The sequence below is a fragment of the Mastigoproctus giganteus genome, chromosome 3 (genome assembly GCF_048544385.1).
Source record: "Mastigoproctus giganteus isolate SK-2022 chromosome 3, ASM4854438v1, whole genome shotgun sequence".
Taxonomy (NCBI): domain Eukaryota; kingdom Metazoa; phylum Arthropoda; class Arachnida; order Uropygi; family Thelyphonidae; genus Mastigoproctus; species Mastigoproctus giganteus.
The window spans coordinates 35528231-35547380 of NC_143577.1; the positions used below are offsets into that span (position 1 = coordinate 35528231).

The 19150-nt window shown below is 34.7% G+C and overlaps 1 protein-coding gene across 3 annotated transcripts in view; it reads right to left on the bottom strand.

The window, feature by feature from the left end:
* Uch-L5 (ubiquitin carboxy-terminal hydrolase L5) overlaps window positions 1–19150 on the bottom strand; it is a 103410-nt gene that overhangs the window by 14579 nt on the left and 69681 nt on the right. For 2 of the 3 annotated variants that reach the window (XM_090370476.1, XM_090370478.1), the window contains exons 8-10: window positions 15916–16015; window positions 6956–7051; window positions 1437–1547 (exon numbers count right to left, since the gene is read on the bottom strand). In XM_090370476.1, the coding sequence (XP_090226602.1) occupies window positions 1437–1547; window positions 6956–7051; window positions 15916–16015 (307 nt within the window). The remainder of the gene's footprint in view (window positions 1–1436; window positions 1548–6955; window positions 7052–15915; window positions 16016–19150) is intronic. The other variant, XM_090370477.1, reaches the window with a different exon arrangement.

A 19150-nucleotide genomic window follows, 5' to 3' on the forward strand; every position in this document is an offset into this window, starting at 1 on the left:
GAATGATGATATCCAGCTCAGGACCCTGGGTGTGCCAAGCCCATATTCACCAGACGTATGATTCAATGCACAGCTTGTATACAAGGGGCCATAATTTCAAGTTATGGGGAGAGATGTTTAGACTGGATTGCAGGAAGTTTTATTTTAGCCAGAGAGTTATAAATTACTGGAATAAGTTGCCTACATGGGTGGTAGAGGCTGACAGTTTGGGGAAATTCAAAGGTCAGGTGGATAATTACCTACAGAAGGAGGGAAACGTTTAGGTTGTCCATTTCCTTTTCTCTTATTTATTAATTATTATTAATTTTTTTCTTATTATTATTTTATCCGTATCATTTTATTTTATTTATTTTTTTGTTATTTTATTATTATTGTTATTTATTATTATTTTTTTTTTTGGCTGGTGCAGCATAAGCCATAGGCTTCCTTGCACCATGTGGCCATTACTAATACATCAAGCTGCACAACTATTATGGTGGCAAAAACAAAACTCTGTGATCTTTGTTACTATGTGAGAGATTGAAAAAAGATTTCACATAAATTGTTGTGAATTCCTTAAAGGATAGCATGTACATGTGGTGAGTTGAATACGCACAGGTTGGGAAACTAAGTGTTTTGTACTATTAGTGATCAGTACCCTACCCCATCCCTACAGTGTAAACACAACAGATTAGATATGTACCCTTAATGTGAGTTGCATGAAGGAAACATTTTCATCCAAGACAAAGTGAATCTTTCAGGCAAGTATTTTAATAATATACCTTAATTATTTGCAAAATATTTCGTGAGAACATGCTACTTTTCTTAGTTTGGCATTTTTTTTTTTTATGAAAACCCCAAACACGAAAGGTATCAAAAACCTATAGTACTTAGTACCATGCATGGGTTGAAAGAGAAGTATGGGGGGGGGGGGTGCCGGAAACTTTGCTCTATTTGGTTCTTACACAGAAATTTTAAGGCAATCAATTATGTATGCAAGAAAAAAACATTTCTTAAAATCTATCTAGCTAATGTCAAATGATGTTATTTCTAAAGTGAAGTCAACCATAAAGTTAACTGATATATTTTTATTGTCTGATTTCAATAATGTTAGTCAGATGACTCTGGACAATTTCTTTTTTCCTACATAATATTACACTGGCCTCGATTGTGATGCTCAATAGCCTTCAGCTAACTAGTAATTCTAAACTGCATAAATTCATACATACAAATGAGCTAAAGCATCAAGTCATCCATTTTAGTTCTGTTTTAGGCAGTAATAGAAATCAGTAGTTAGTCAAAATTTGTGTTTCAGCCAGTTTAGTTCTGTTTTAAGCAAATTAGTAAATAATCAAAAATTTGATGTTTTCAGTATGATTCTGGATATTACATTTTGTTTATAATATTTCTTATTCAATTAGTAAAACAAAGCAATTGTAAATTATCAATATAAATACCTTTTGTACTAGAGGCTGTAGCTTTCCTTCTTCTGCTAACATTTTTAATAATTCCATAATAAGGGGTAAATAGTTATGCTTCCTCCTAATGTTTTCAACCTGAAAGGAATTCTAAATAAGTTAAATATTGTTTATATTGATAATAATGGAATAATAAATATATAGTTATTGTTGTTTACATTGATAATAAATATAATAATATATTGAGACAAGGCTCCAACATTTGAGGAAAATAAAAGATTTGATCATACACAAGTCATATGACTTCCTGTATATGTTAGATGTAAAGAGAATGAGGAAATTATGCAGAAAGTTGGAATTCTGATGGATGAAATTGCATGCTTGAAAAAAAAAAACAAAGTCAATGCTAAAGTTTCCTTCAGCCACCATAAAGTACAGCAATACCCCACATTGGTACCGAAACTATTACGTGTTATGTGAAGCTGTGCTGATTGAGGTATAATTATAATGGGTTTTTAATGAATGCATACCAGAGAAACAGTCTATAAACAAATTATAATAAATCTATAAACAATTTGCACTTGATAACAAATTAAAAGGATTTGGAATAAAAAAATATTGCAAACATTTTATTAATGAAAAGGTAACATCGTGAGAGATGAAAAAAAAAGCTTTACTGTTTATTTGAATATTTCAAAATGAAGTTTGGTGAAGTCATCTCTTCTTTTTCTCGGTATACAAGTCTTTGTAGCATTGAATCCAATCTTATAAAATTTGCTGTATCTGGATGCTATATCCATAATTGCCTTGCAGGCCATGTCAAGCCCCGAAAAACTTTCTTCAATTCTTCTTTTGAAAATTCTTTTGGTGCCACGTCAGAATTGTTTTCCTCTTCTTCATATGCAATTTTCTCGTCAATTTCAAGGAAAGTTGCATCATCTAAGTTATTTGCATGTGAGTCAATGCAGTCATGTACATTGGCAGTGTCCAAAGTTTCGAATTCCAAGTATTTTCTGATCTTCACAATGTCTTTGGCAATTGTCTGAACTTGCGATTCAAAACCAATGAAATTATTTGCTAAATGGGGCAAAACATATGCTGCCAAACATAACGCATGTTGTTGGCAATGATTTCTAACCAAAATGCAGATATATTTTCGATCATATTTAAAGGGGTAAAAAATAAATTGTGAAATGAAAAGTTTGAAAAGCTTTCATGTTGTTGTCAGGATGGAATTAAGAATACTGAACACTGCTGCCACTGACTGCCTGAGGGTACTACTGGCATATGTGCAGCGTATATGTACCCATACCTAGGCTACAACAAAGCAGCATATATGTAGAGTACGCATCTAGGCTATTGAATGAGTTTTAATATGTACAGTAAATTTAATTGAAAACCGTGTTATAGTGAAACCCATGCTGTTTGAAGCTGTGCTAAGCGAGGTATTGCTGTAACTGATTATCAGAATAAACTTCCACCACTTAGTGTTGAAATTAGAAGTAAATTTAAAGAAAGATTGGACATGTTAAAAGCTGATAAAAATTTATTATTATAATTTTTTTTTTGCCAATACTTAGCTTGCTTCTTTACATTATTTTGATTATGATAACATTCGGCAAAACTGCAGTTGGCAATATTAAGTTCCTATATAAAAAGGGGATTAGGATAAAACAATAATAAAATATAAAAGACAACTTTCGTTTTCCATTTATTCAACATAAACATAAATAGCCGACCGGGCTAGCCGGATGGGTAAGTGCCTGCCTGGCAACCCAAAGGTCGCGGGTTCGATTCCCGCCTCGGGCTTGGATCAAAGTACTGAAAAAAACCTTGGGAGGTGCATTATGGCCACAAAAGCCGATGCGCCAACAACTACCAAAAAAAAAAAAAAAAAAACAACATAAATATGTTTTGTCATGAAAGGTAAAACAAACGTTAATTCGTATTATCGTAGGGCAAACAGTGATCTTCAGCGTTATGAAAACAAGTACAAAATATATATGTTGGATCACTTGGCAGACTGCAAGTAATCTGAATCTAAGTAGATATTTTTTTTTATTTTTGTATGATGCAATTATTTCAGTTTTACATTTTTGTAAATTACTTTTATCTGACTGTGACATTTAAAAAAACAATCCCAGAGAGTCAAAATTTGGCATCGCTCACAAGGCATTACCAGAGGCATATGATGCAAGAAAGGAAGCCAAAAGCATCAGCCAAAAAAAAAAAAAAAAAAAAAACTCACCATTTCACACAGCTATTTCCTCTAAATGTTTGTCCAGTTCTTCCTTGAATTTATTTAAGCTATCAACGTCCACCTCTGATATCCTGACCAGCACTTCAAGTTTATCAAATTTATTTACTATACTCCTAGCATTGGTGTACATGCAAGTATACATGCAGCTATTCTTAATCTTATACAGACCATGTTTTTTTTTTTGGCTGATGCTTTAGCTTGCTTTCTTGCATCATATGCTTCTGGTAATGCCCTGTGAGCGATGCCAAATTTTGACTCTCTAGAACAAATAAATACGCAGACCAGGTATTTATTTGTTCCTTGATGACCCCCAACCATTCCCTGAAAATCCCAGCAAGGTTCATTTTGAACAGTTAACGAGGAACTTTAACCTAACTCCATACTTAGTTTCTTTAATTCTCAAAAAATATTCTAGTTGATGAATATCATGGACTTATATATCTGGAATTATATATATATAATCTTTATTGTATACAAACGTGGTATATATAATAGACCCTTCACAGCAGTAATGCCAGGGGTTTTACATTTAATTAATGTGACAAGGACATAATGTGGTTATTCATCATGAATTAATTAATTACATGTGAATACTAATTAAAACATGATTTGCTGTTAAGTGAATTTTATTGGGTAAAAAGTATTGTATAAAGTAAATTAAACTGACAAAATAAAACTACTTAATAACTGGTAATCACATGGAGTGGACAACCTAAACCTCTTTTTCAGAGACCTCAACAATTTCCAGCAAGGGATTAAATTTAAAATGGAAATGGTAGAAAACCTGCAACTTTCACTTTTTACATTCCCCTTAGAACTTTCAGCCTCAACTGTCTACATACAGAAAACTCAGACATCTTAAATTCCAATTCATCTTATTCTTTCTCAACGAAAGTAGGAATACTCAAGGCCCTCAAAATGAGATTTTTGTTTTGTTTTCATTTATCTTTTCCAGAATTCAGGATCCTGGCAAAGAAAAATGAATATCCCAATCACTTGGTAGAGAGGACCATTTCAAACAAGACAGAATTTCGAGGAACCTCTCAGTCACAAAAATCAAATCCACCAACCAAATGGTCATACCATTCTTTCTGGCAACCAGTAGCACCATCACAAAAACAGCCATAAAGCATGTGACATGTGTGCAGACACAGATCACTAAAGTAGAACTTCAACAATCAATAACAAGGAACTCCTATATATCCAAGAGGTTCCATATATCACATTCAATGGAAGTGTGAGCCTGTATATATATATAGGAAAGTCTTACAGAAAATTAACAACCAACTGAACAAAGAAGTCCAGTATGGTGGAGCTGAAAGCAGAAACTGCATTGCAGAGGAATCTGGAACTTCAAAGTTGCATTTCAACTATCTACAGATACCTCCTTAATTAATAAGCAACAAAATGTAGATTCCAACCAAGCATACACCATGTTTCAATACCAAATTCTTGACCTCAAACCTCCACTCTTTGCAGCAGAAGTTAAGATCCCAATAATTCAGGCAAAAAACAAGGCCTTCCCTACCAAGCTGCTCCAAGAGTATTCAGCAAGTTCCAACAGGCCAAGATCCCCCAATCTATAGGCACAATCTTCAAAGCATGAAGAAAGAAGAAATACACACAATGGCAATATCCCAGGGACTCTGTACTGTAAAGATCATATACCTTCAGAAATCAGGCTGTTATCTTTCAAAAGAAGTCATGAGGTTATATACAAATCTATGGGAAACATTAGTCTTCAATATTAGTTAATTATTCGATTTATTCCAATTCTGATTACTTCATCCAGTCATCTTTAAATCACTGGTACTTATTTTTAATTCATTTTATTTTACTTTTTAAAATTTAATTTAAAATATTTCATTTCTCCAAAAGTACTTTAAATTTGTTTTATTTTTATTTTATCAAATGATGATTAACCTTCACTGCAGTAGTTCTCCTCATAATAGCTCTTAACAGCCACTGAATCTTTAGCTCTATAAATTTAGTTACAGAACTGAAGGGGTAATGGAGTTAGAACACAAGACTGCAACTTTAGTTCTATGTTCTAACCCCATTATCCTTTAATTCCTTTCTTCAATCTCCTTTCCACTGCCTTTAAAGTAAAACTGCCCTCACACCAATGATTATTCAACCCAGTCATTTTTGAGATTTAGGCTAAGTAGATCTATGCATTCATATAAATAGGCTTCCTCCTCAGTTCTGAATAGTCATCTATATTGCAAAATTAAGAATCAACTAATTTCCTGATTAGGCAAGTCTTAGAATAACTTTGATTAACATTCAAAAATATTTTAATCTAAGGTTATGGTTGAAAATATATAAATTAATTAAAATACAACGATAATTTAAAAAGAACTTCCATAGCTTACTGGTAGAATTCATAATGTTACTATATACTTCACTTAAATTTCAGTTAATTTTAGTTCAGTTGCAAATTATCATTAGCAACTTCCATTTAGTTCAAGTACAATTTTCTGTAAAAAGGAAGTTACCTCTTGGAAGGAAGGGAACACGTACTAAATTTCTCTCTTTAGCCATCTTTTGGGTTCCTTTCCCAATGTTTGCAAGTAGAAATGCATGCTGATCAACTCAAAAGAATGGATTCAGAGATATATAATGCTGCATACTTCTCCAGATCTTTATACACATACATCTCTTCTACTAATCTTTATGCACTTCTCTGCATTTTCCACATTTTAAAAACTAATTTAATGTAATCTTGGTTTAAATAACATCTCAATCCTTAGACCTGATGATAGAATGCAATATGGAATCCAGAAATCTATGTAATACTTTTTACACAATAAAATTCACTTAACTGCAAATATCATGGTTTAATTAAAGTTATTTGCATTTAATTAATTTAAATAGTAAAAAAATACTAGAAAACTATGATGCCATTAGCATTTCAGGTACATGAGGCTACCTGGACCCTCCCCATGTCTGAGGATTTTATAGGCAAATGCAATTACTACCACATTAGCACTGCAGAGTCGATTTTTAATGTCTAACATTCCAGATGAATGAACTGGTACTAATTATTTTATTTTTCACCTGATTGCTGTTCCTCAAGCTTACAGCTGGGACAAATAATCTAGACCTTTTTTATTTGACTCTATTTTCAAAAAAATAAAAAATAGAATTTTCTTCTACTGCTATTTTTTTTTTTAATAGAAGAAAATTCTACTTTACCACTACGGAATAATGAATATACCACCAGCGGTAAGCATGGCTGGGAACTGCCAACTGAAAATATATAGGAGAATAATTAATATTTTAATTAATAACTTACTTTATATCTTTTCATTTTTACTTCTTCTTCTGCAATTAGCATATGAAGCTTGCTTATTTCAGAATGGAGTTCACCTGCTTCTGCATCATCACCAATCTGCAATAAAATAAAAATTAATCTCCCAATGTTCATCTACTCAATGTGCAATTTAACTGTTCTTTCTTCTTGATTGTGAAATTAAATGAAAATGCTATTAGATATCTGCCCACTACTGTTTGGCTATATTCTGTTTGTGTTTATAACATATTTCTTTGTCTGAAGAAACTCTTTTAAATGATCATCAAATAATATATTACTGAAATTTCTATTAATCTAAAAAACACTGTCAGAGAAACCAAAACTCATATGACAAAAATCTGCACATCAGCTTTATTGTTAACTCAGCAGTGGCAGCATCTCCACCCAACACTAACAAAAATGGTCACACGGAACCTTTTTTTTTTTTTGGAATTCTACATGGAGTATATACCAATTTTTGAACTTTTACTAATGAATTGTAATGTTATAAACATAAAATATAAATATGAACTATTAGTCACTTCCATTTTCAAATTTACAAAATTGTTAATTGTTTGAAATTTCAAAATTATGCATGCTTACTGTGCATATTCTGCTTGTATATAAGCATTTTATAAATTGCATTTTTATATAAATATAAAAAAATAATAATAATAAAAAAATAAGTTGGTTACAATGTATGCTACATTTCAGGTGATTAATTTTTTTTTTTTTTTAAGGTTAATTGAATTTTTATTTCTTTTTCTGTGATTAATAAAATGAAAAGTAAGTATAGTTATCTTCTTATCACTTAATTTCTATGATTATAACTTTATAGAACACTTAACCTTCCCCTATAAACTTTTTAAGTCTTTTCTCTCTCTGTATACATGTTTCTTCAAGACACCATATTCACGAGTCTCACATAACAATACAAGTTAAGAGTGCACAGCCTCTCTAAAGCTGACAGCACTGCATTTTAATTACTTTTAATTTATAAATTTCTATGACTCTATGAAGAAAAACAGCATTTTTCAAAAAAGCAAAAACAAAACAGAGCAACTATGTGGTATCAAAGGAGCATATTTGGGGGGGGGGGCTATGCCTCCTTTAACCAAAAATACAAAATTAAAGAAAAATAAAAGGCTCCATGTGTTGCACTGCCAAATGTTTGGAAATAATATATATTATTATTCACATGCTTTCCTAATATTCAAATAAAGATAATCAATCAAACATCATTTATGTGTGTATAAGATAGACCTAGGTCTATCTCAAATAAAAATAAAAAAAAAAACACTCAAAAACCTGATCTCCATTCCTTCCCTTATGATGATACCTACTTTATGATGCTGACAACTCTACTTTGAAAGTGAGAAGGGGTCAATCATTGTAAATCCAGAGAGATGGCAGTTTGATTCCTGTTACTTATCCTTTTTGCAATTTATTTCTCAACAAACTTTACTGACAATCCATTCAAAATGGGTTAGTGACCTAATGGGTTGTAACCAGAAGGCTAAGAACTGTTGCTCTATAACTCATGTCACTGACATGAGAAATCCAACAGAATAATCACTATCTGGCCATTGTTGGGACTATTTTTTTCAATTTGTTGTTCATTTTAGGGGATATTTCCACTCATACTAATAAAAACTGTTGATTAGGTTGTCCCTATAATAGTTTTCTTCGTGTTTCATTCGCTTAAATTTAGAACCTGAAATTTGCCTACAAGATCTCTTCAAATTCTACAGTAAACTCATTCTAATTTCAAAAAAAAAAAAAAAAAAAAAAAAAAGCAGCACATTTGCATTTGATTACTCCTGTGATTTGGTATTATATAGCAATCACATTAATAGACTTATTCTACGTCCTCCCTATGGTTTAAAATTGACCCCAAAGCTTAAATAGCATCTCCAGAGCAAAACAACAGATGGTTGATCTCTTGATCTCTCAGTTGCAACAACTTTACCTGAAAAGCACACAAAAACTTGTTAAGCACCATAAAAAATAGACAAAGATCATATGTATTTCTACATACACATGATACAAATGATATATCAAATTAAAAATAACTTTTTTATTACAAGTATGTTTTTGAAATTCTGTTCAGTATCATTGAGGGGACCACGATATTCTTGACATTATAACCATTAATCCCAATGTTCTGTGTTAATGGTTTTTGGGTGCGAGGTTAGCCTGTGCAGACATTGCTCCTTAAAGCTCTTCAAACAGAGAAGTTTTTCCTGATTTATTTTCTGCTTTATTAGTTTAAATTGTCATATTAACTTATTTTCTAGAGTAGCTTTATATTCCTAGTTACGATACTTAGTTTAAAGTTTAACTTAGACAGAGATTTCGTAGATATTACTTAGTATCGGTAAACGGTATCAAATCCACGTGTCACAAATTGAACGAGAGGTCTTTTAACCAAATTTAGTCGATTTATTAACCAATTGTTATATCAAATTATCTTCTATAAGTAGATTATAGACCTAGTCAGGATCCTTAGTTTATTCTAAATTGAGATAGCGAGATTTCGAAGCTAATCAATACTTACGAGTCCGTAGAAATACCGTTCGTGAATTCCCGCCATTTTTACACGATAGCATAAGCTTAGTGTAGTATACTGCATAATATAATATTGTCAATTAATCAGTAAATCTATTAATCTTGATAAACTTTATTGTCAATTAAATTGTATTTTTAACTCTATAAATATATATAACGATTTAATCGTAACAAATAATTAATACATAACTATAGTGGTACACGTGATACGGAAGTTGTATAAAGGGAACACTAGATACCAAAAAAAAAAAAAAAAAAAATATATATATATATATAACATAACTGTTTTGGGATATAACTTAAGGATTTAATTTTTGTTTTAAATTTTATTGAATTAAATTGGAATCATGACTCTGACCAGAGCAGCAAAGCAAAAGGCTCAAGCTAATGGGAGTGCTGTGGTTCAGGGGAGAACTGAGGGGGGCAGTTGCCCTCTGAATCACAGTCTATTAAAATGCACTGTTTGCTTGATGTTTGCGGAGCAGTCGGGTACGGGACATGATACTGCCAAGGGGGATGTCTTTGTGTATGCACGATGTAAGGAGTGCAAGGAAATCAGGCGACAACTCAGCGTTGTTATGGGCCTTTATGAGACCTTGAAGGACAGGGTGGATGCCCTCGAAGGAAATAAATTGAGGGGCCCATCAAGCTCTCAGCTGCCCACATCAACGCCAGAGCTTGCACTTGGTCATCAGGCAACACAGGGGCAGCCCCCTAGGCAGAATGCGCTGGTCCCACAGGAACTAGTAGTTGTTGGTGACTCTATTGTCAGGGAAACGGGGAACATGCTTTGTAAAAAGGATAGGTGGAATAGGACCAGGGTATGTCTGCCAGGGGCAAAGGTTGATGACGTTGTAGAGCGGATATCATCTTTTAAGGGCACAAAAGGTGATATAGTTGTACACGTTGGCACTAATGATATTAAGAGTAGGAGACCGGCGGAATTACTTAGCAAGTACAGGTCACTGTTGAAAAAAAGCCGTGAATTAGGGTTGAACTTGAAAGTGTCTGCAATTCTGCCCAGACACGATAGGAAGGAGTATATGATGAGAGCCTTGTCGATCAATTCGGCCCTGGAGGGATTGTGCAAGGCTCAAGGGGTAGAATTTTTTTCAGCCTGGACTGTACTTGTTAACAGGAGAGATTGCTTCTACAGGGATGAGATACACTTAAATAGAAAGGGTGCAAGAATTTTTGCTGATGCTGTCGAGGCAGTGTTAGGTGGGTCGGAAAACTGCTAGTTGGGGGGGATACAAGGACTAATAGATTAACAGTAGCCACTGGCAGAGGTGGAAGTGATTCTTGCACTGCTTCTATTCAAATGAGCAGAAGTCTGAAAAACAAGATGCAGGATATTTCAGAGACTGCTGGTAGTCATTGCGTTACAAGTAAACACATGGGTTGTGTTAGGGTAGCTAAGAATAGAAACAGGTGCATGTATACCTGCGTGTACACCAATGCTAGGAGTTTGGTAAATAAATTTGATGAATTTGAGGTATTGCTCAAAACATCAAAGGCAGATATTGTTGGGATATCAGAGACGTGGTGTCACACAGATATAAGTAATGCGGAACTGGAATTTGGGGAATACAATGTATATAGAAAGGATAGACAGGACAGGAGGGGAGGAGGGGTTATGCTATTAATTAAGAAACACATAAAGTCAAAGGAAGTGAAGCCAGTTGACATCGATGGACAGGGCAGTGTCGAGTCAGTTTGGTGTGACATAAGCATAGGGAAATCAAAATTGAGAGTAGGAGTGTGCTATAGGCCTAATGACTCTGATGAGTATAATAATATATTGTACAGGGAAATAGAGTGGGCCAGTAAATCAGAGAGTCTTATAATGGGGGATTTTAATTTCCCAGATATTGACTGGAATTTGTGGGTTGGTCACTCGCACACTAGCAAGGCTTTTGTGGATTTATTGGATGATTGTTTTCTACATCAGCATGTTCGTGAGGCAACAAGAGGGAGCAATACTCTTGATCTGATTATCAGTAGTGATTCTTCATGCATTAACAACCTGCAGATAAATGAACCACTAGGTGGCAGTGATCACAGTGTGTTGAAGTGGGATTTACTCAAGGAGGTAACTACCATCAGAGGTAAAGGGAAGGGTTTTTGTTTTCGTAAAGGCGACTATGATGGTCTGAGACAGTATTTAAATTCTATACAGTGGGACCAACTGATGATGTTACCAACAGCAAACTCAAAATGGGAAGCATTCAAGGAACTAATCTTGGTGGCTACCAGGCTTTACATACCAACTAAGAAATATTGTTCAAGGTTTAGGCCTAAATGGTTGTCAGATGGACTAATGAGACATGTGGCAGAGAAGAAAAATGCATGGGATGCATACAAATTAATGGGTGACATGGAAGCCTATGATAGATATAAGTTGGTCTGTAACCAAGTCACAAAGGAGATTAGGCAGGCAAAGGCAGACTACGAAAAATCCTTGGCAAAGGATGCAAAGAAAAACAGAAAGGAGTTCTTTACATACTTGAACTCGAGAAGGAAAGGGATGAATCAGATTGGTCCACTGGATATTGATGGTTCAACAGTTGAGGATCCTGCTCAGGTGGCTAACAATCTAAACGAGTATTTTGCATCTACATTCACGCATGAGGAGTTATTCAGGAAGGAGAATGATGTAGGTAAAGTAAACATTGGCAGTGAGCTGGATGATTTTGTAATAACTGAGAGGAAAGTGGAGGAGAGATTGTTGAGGATAAACATAAAAAAGGCACCTGGGGTGGATGGGATCTATCCAGTTATATTAAAGGAGGCAGCAAAGGAAGTATGCAAACCCCTAGCCATAATTATGAGAGCTTCTTTGGACTCAGGGGAGGTACCCATAGACTGGAGATGTGCAAATGTAACCCCAATTCACAAAGGAGGATCAAAGGCTGACACAAGTAATTATAGACCTGTTAGTTTAACTTCTGTTCCAGGTAAATTAATGGAGGCACTGGTTAAAGAAGCACTGCAGGATCATCTAGACAAGAATTCAGTTATAGCTCAGACGCAGCATGGTTTTGTTAAGGGCAGGTCTTGCCTGACCAATTTGATTGGATACTATGATGTAGTCACAAAAGAACTGGATGCAGGGAATAACTTTGATATTATATATTTGGATCTTAGAAAGGCTTTTGATACTGTTGCACATGGTAGACTGCTGCACAAATTGGAGCAGTGTGGCATTGGAGGCAAATTGCTGCTATGGATAAGGGGATGGTTGAGTGGCAGAAGACAGAGAGTGGTAATCAATGGACACTGCTCAACGTGGACTAATGTTATTAGTGGAGTTCCTCAAGGTTCAGTGTTGGGTCCATTGTTGTTTTCGGTGTTTATGAATGATATTGATGATGGGATATCAAGTTTAATGTCTAAGTTTGCAGATGATACAAAGGTTGGCAGGGTCGTTCAGGACACTACTGACGCTATGCTGCTGCAACAGGATCTGGAAAGGTTGAACAGATGGGCTGAGAGGTGGCAAATGAAGTTTAACATTGACAAATGTAAAGTACTACATATGGGTAACAGTAACCCCAGAGCAATGTATCAACTCTGCGGTACTACACTGACAGTGGTGGAGAATGAAAAGGACCTGGGGGTAATTGTGCAGGCAGATATGAAGTTTTCTGAGCAGTGCAGACGAGCTGCAAGAGTAGCTCATGGTGTCTTGTCAATGATAAAGAGGAATTTTTCTAGCAGGGATAAGGAGGTGATTATTCCCTTGTATAAGGCAATGGTTAGGCCACATCTTGAGTACTGTATACAGGTCTGGAGGCCTCATTTCAAGAAGGATGTAGAGCTGCTGGAACGGGTACAGAGAAGGGCAACAAGATTAGTAAATGGAACAAAGGGTTGCTCTTACGAAGAAAGGCTTAAGTTTTGCAAATTACAGAGTCTGGAGACTAGGCACGGGCGAGGTGATCTGATAGAGGTGTATAAGGCTTTGAATGGTTTGAGCATGCTCAATGCCAATGGGATTCTTCATCTTTCTCAGAATAATCACCTCAGAGGGCATAAATTCAAATTGAGGAAGGACGGATGTCGGATAGATGTGCGGAAATTTGCCTTTGGCCAGCGGGTGGTTGGTTGGTGGAACCGACTTCCATCACTTGTTGTTGAAGTTGTTAGCCTAAACAAATTTAAAGCTCAACTGGACAGGTATTTCGAACGAACGGAGGGGTGAAATGGGAGAGGGTTTTTTTTTTTTGGCTGATGCTGAATAAGCTTGCTTTCTTGCATCATATGCCTCTGCTAATGCTAATGCTAATGTTAATATTAATAAGGCTAATTTTAGTTTGCAGAAGAAGTCAGTGTAATGACATTCTATTTTTAATGAAGAAAAACATGCTAGGAAAGCAGCTACTTAGTAAATGAACCAAAAATGGAATGCATGTTTAAAAAACTGTTCAATTAACATGCAGATTTACCAGTGGTTTAAAGATCTTCATCGCACAGTGTGACTGAAAGAACTCAAGAGCAAAGGTAAATCATTAACACCACCACCAAAGTTGTTAAAATATGAACTGGAATTACTGATTGGCTAACAAGGTAACGTTTGCAGGTATCACAAAATTAGTGATACCACCAAACGTTAGTGATACATTCACACATGAGGAATTCTGTAAGGAAGGGGAGGACAGAAATTTACTAAACTCTAACAGGGAGCCAAATGATTTTGTAATAACGGAGAGCAAAGTGGAGGAGAAATTGTGGAAGTTAAACATAAAAAAGGCACCTGGGGCAGATGAAATCTATCCGGTTATATTGAAGGAGACAGCGAGGGAAGTAAGCAAACCCTTAGCCATAATTATGAGAGAATTCTTAGATTCAGGGAAGGTCCCCATGGACTGGAGATGTGCAAATATAAACCCCAATTCACAAAGGGGGTTCAAAGGGTGACACAAATAATTATAGACCTGTTAGTTTTAACTTCTGTTAGGAGAAAAATAATGGAGTTACTAGTTAAAGAAGTGATGTGGGATCACCTAGAAAAGACTGCAGTAATAGTTCAGACACAGCATGAGTTTGTTAAGGGGAAGTCTTGTGTGACCAATTTGATTGGATACTATGATGTGGTCACAAAGGAACTGGATGCAAAAAATAATTTTGATATCGTATACTTGGATTTCAGGAAAGCTTTTGATACTGTTACACATGGAAGACTGCTATACAAATAGAGTGGTATGGTATTAAGGGAAGTTGCTGCAATGGATAAAAGGATGGTTGAGTGGGAGATGGCAGAGAGTGGTAATAGATGGACATTGCTCTATGTGGACTAATTTTATTAGTGGAGTCCACCAGGGTTTGCTGGGCTAATTGTTGTTTTGTGTATTTATTAATGATATCAATGAAGGTATATCAGGCTTAATGTCCAAGGGAAAAGGAGGTGATTATCCCTTCGTATAAGGCAATGGTCAGGCCATTAATTGAGTACTGTGTACAGGTGTGGAGGCTTCATTTTAGGAAGGAAGTAGAGTTGCTTGAGCAAGTACAGAGAAGGGCAACAAGATTGGTGAGGGGAACGAAGGGGTCCTCTTACCAGGAGAGGCTTAAGTTCTGCAAGTTGCAGCATTGGAAACTAGGCACCTGCAAGATGACCTGATTGAGGTGTACAAGGCCTTGAATGGTTTGAGAAGGCTCAATGCTGATGGGATACTTCCACTTGCCGAGATTAAGAACCTGAGGGGGCATAGATTCAAACTGAGGAAATATTTTAGAATAGATGGGCAGAATTTGCTTTTAACCAGCAGGTAGTTGACTGCTGGAACAGATTTCCATCTGTTGTTGTGGAAGTTGATAGCGTAAATAAATAAGCTGAACTAGACAAACATTGGAGTGACCAGATGGGAAGGTTTTTTTTTTTTTTTGTCTGAAGCTCTCTATAAGCTTGCTTTTTTGCATCATATGCCTCAACTAATGCTAATGCTAATAAAAATGTCCACGACTACTTTTTCTTAATGAATACTCTATCATACATCACTTGCTGGTGACAATGAGTTATCTAAATTATTGTGAGCAACAGCACATTGTTTACTGAGTAATCTCAGCTTATATAAGGTAGTTAACACCTTAAACCATACTGCATCATCGTATATTATGTATGAACAATTGTGTGTGTTCACAAGCTGATCAGTATGTTGTGTTGGCTGAAAAGCCTGAATCAAACCCAGACTTATGCGAACAAGTGATGAAACCACTGTACTATCAAAAAAGGACCTAGAAGAGGCTGCAATTCTGAAATGACATTATAGCCAAATTTTCAATATTTCCAAGCAAACTTTAACTAAGTTCTACTGCTCAAAGCATGAAAAACTTATGAATTCTCATTAAACTGCAATCATCTCAAATTTTCTCTCACTTATAAATAAGCTCACATTTAATTGGCCACCAAGTTCTTCAAGCCTCCTCTTGTAAAGCATTTTTTTATCTGAGATAAGGGCCATCAAATTGAAATGGATTTCTCCTTCATTATATCTAGAAAAAATGAAATTTTCATTTACTGTTACTAATATTTACTTATTAAGGACTTTAATTTATAAATGCAAATTTTATTCAAATAATTACTTCTCACTGTTAATAAATTATGAAATGTGCTGAAATGAATTACAAACAATTTACAAATTATTCTGCTCTGAAAATATCGTATTTTAATAACATATAATTGAATAACTACTTATATAGAACAAGTTGAAATTGCTGCATCAAATTATACATATGAGGTGCTATTGCTACCTCCATCCAAGCTATTATTAACAAAACAAACTTATTTTACTAAACTATTATAATTTTTAAAATTTTTATTTTTATTTATTAAAAATACTTTATTTTTAATTTTGAAAACGAAATGCACAAGGCATAATCCTTATGGGTTTTGATAATTAACTATATAATATTGGTGTAGATACACCATAGTTAACCCATAAATTTGAAATATGTATGTAGTGTCAGAGGCATCGTTTAATTAGTATCTCATATTGTGGGTGCCTTTACAATGAGATAGCTGGTATTGCACTACTTCAAATAAATAATGCTTCTCTAGTAAAGAAGACTACTGTTATTTATTTTCAGAGGATACCACCACCCAGACGATCGTTTCAAAGCTAGTGGGCTTCATCATTAGTGGGTGGGCAGGTACCCTGGTAATGCAACATGCCATCGCAGTTGCGAAGTTATATCCATAATATGAGAGATGCCAAAGGGCGTTGGTAATAATGTATTTTGAAAACGAAGTGCACAAGGCATAATCCTTATGGGTTTTGGTAATTAACTATATAATATCGGTGTAGATACACCATACACATTAAATTTTTACACTACTTACGTAGTTCAAATTTATGGGTTAACTATGGTGTATCTACACCGATATTATATAGATCACAAATTGATGATTATTTTCTTTGCATCCGATTTGAGGAGTGTACTGATTTCAAATTAAAACCTGGTGCGTTATTAGAATATTCTGTTGTCATTGTTATAGTATTGAGTGCATAATAGGGGAAGTCTGGAGTTTTAATTGTGGCAAAATAGGTGGCTTGAAAATTTTATTCATGTAGGTTGGTATCAGTTAGATAAATTTATTATCCATTATAATTACTGAGAACTTACAAATGTAATGGTATAGCATAATATATAACGTAAAATTGATAGCAGATACAAAATACATATACTGTAAGCTTGATATCACAAAATATATACAGGCATACCTCGGTTAACGTTACCTCTGATAACGAAGCTTCGATATAACGAAGTCCGCAATTTCAAGCCCCATTTAACATTAAAAAAATTTTCCAGTTTAATCACCTGAAATCTAAACAAACTGAAGAAATCACGGAAACCTTTGGGGCTTCTCGTGGTTGGTTCGAGAAATTTAAAAAACGGGCCAGGATTCATAGTGTAAAATTAACAGGAGAAGCTGCAAATAAGTTTCCAGAAAAGCTAAAGGAAATAATTGAAGGTGAAAATTTTCCATCAAATTTTGTGTTCAGTGTTGACAAAAGCGGTTTGTTCTGGAAACGGCTACCAACAAAAAGCTTCATTTGTATTGAAGAAAAATCAGCTGCTGGGTTCAAAGCAGCCAAAGACCGTTTAACGTTACTCTTTGGATCAAATGCCTCTGGCGATTATAAATTAAAATTGTTATTAGTTTACCATTCAGAAAATCCGAGGGCGTTAAAAGGTAACATAAAAATGAATTTACCTGCAATATGGAAAGCAAATAGAAAACCGTGGGTTGCCAAGGAGTTATTTACTGATTGGTTTGTTAACCACTTTTGTCCTGAAGTAAAACGGTATTGTCAAAAAAACAACTTTGAAGAAAAAGCTCTTTTGTTGTTAGACAATGCTCCGGGACATCCTACTGATCTTAACACGTTGGACACATGCATTCCTGTCAAAGTTGTGTTTCTTCCAGCAAACAACTTCCCTGATTCAACCATTGGATCAGGGGGTAACAGCATCATTTAAAGCTTATTATCTGCATCGAACATTAAGCAATTTAACTGAACTAGAGGATAAAGAGGAAATGACAGTTAAAACTTTTTGGAAAAACTGCACCATTAAAAACATTGATAGTTCTTGGAAAGAAGTCACTAAGAAATGCTAAAATGGAGTTTGGCGCAAAATATGGCCAGAAGTTGTACTAGAAGAAGAAAATAACATCCAAGAAATTAGAAATGAAGTTATCCAGATGGCTCAATCAATAGGTTTCGAAAATGTCGATGAAGAGGATGTTAGAAATTTATTGAATGCAGAAGATGATGGTTTTTCAGTGGAAAATTTAGAAAACCTTGTTAACAACGAAGACAAAGATAATGAAGACGAAGTTAAAGAAGTTCCTGCCGAAAAAGTGTTAACAACTAAAGATTTAAAAAGGTGCTTAAATGACATTGAAAAAGTTTTAAATTTTTTTAGTGAAAATGATCCTGATTTAGGAAGTGCTATTGTTAAGCGATCAGTGTTAAATGCAATAACTCCGTATAGGCAATTGTTAAATGAAAGAGAAAAAAAGCATAAGTAATCAACTTTAGACTCATATTTTAAAATGTGATTTCACTTTGTATGTAAGTTGACTGTTTATTTAATAAAACTTTTCTTTGTTCGAAAAAAAAAAGCTTTTCATTTTCTTTACGTAGGAACGTATCCCTATTCTGGCCATAGTATTTTTACCTCTGAAAACGAAGTTTCGCTTAACGAAGTAATTTCGTGGAACGCATCCTATTCGTTATTCGAGGTATGCCTGTATATTTAATAACAAACTTCATAACATAATATGCATAATTGTTGCATAACTGCTGGTGCTTAATAAATTTGCTGGATCTGAATTGCTGCTCAAGACAATAAACGCAGACATTTTTGGGATATCAGAGATGTGTTGTCACTCATATATAAAATTTGAATGCAGAAGGAATGCAGAATTTGAATATGAGGAGTACAATGTTTACAGAAAGGCCATACAGGATATTATGGGAATTATGCTCTTGGTTAAGAAGCACATAAAATCTAAGGTGGTGCATCAAATTGAGATGGGTGGCCAGTGGAATTTTGAGTCAGTTTGGTGTGACATAAACAATGGGAAACGAAAAATGAGAGTAGGAGTGTGTTATAGGCCTA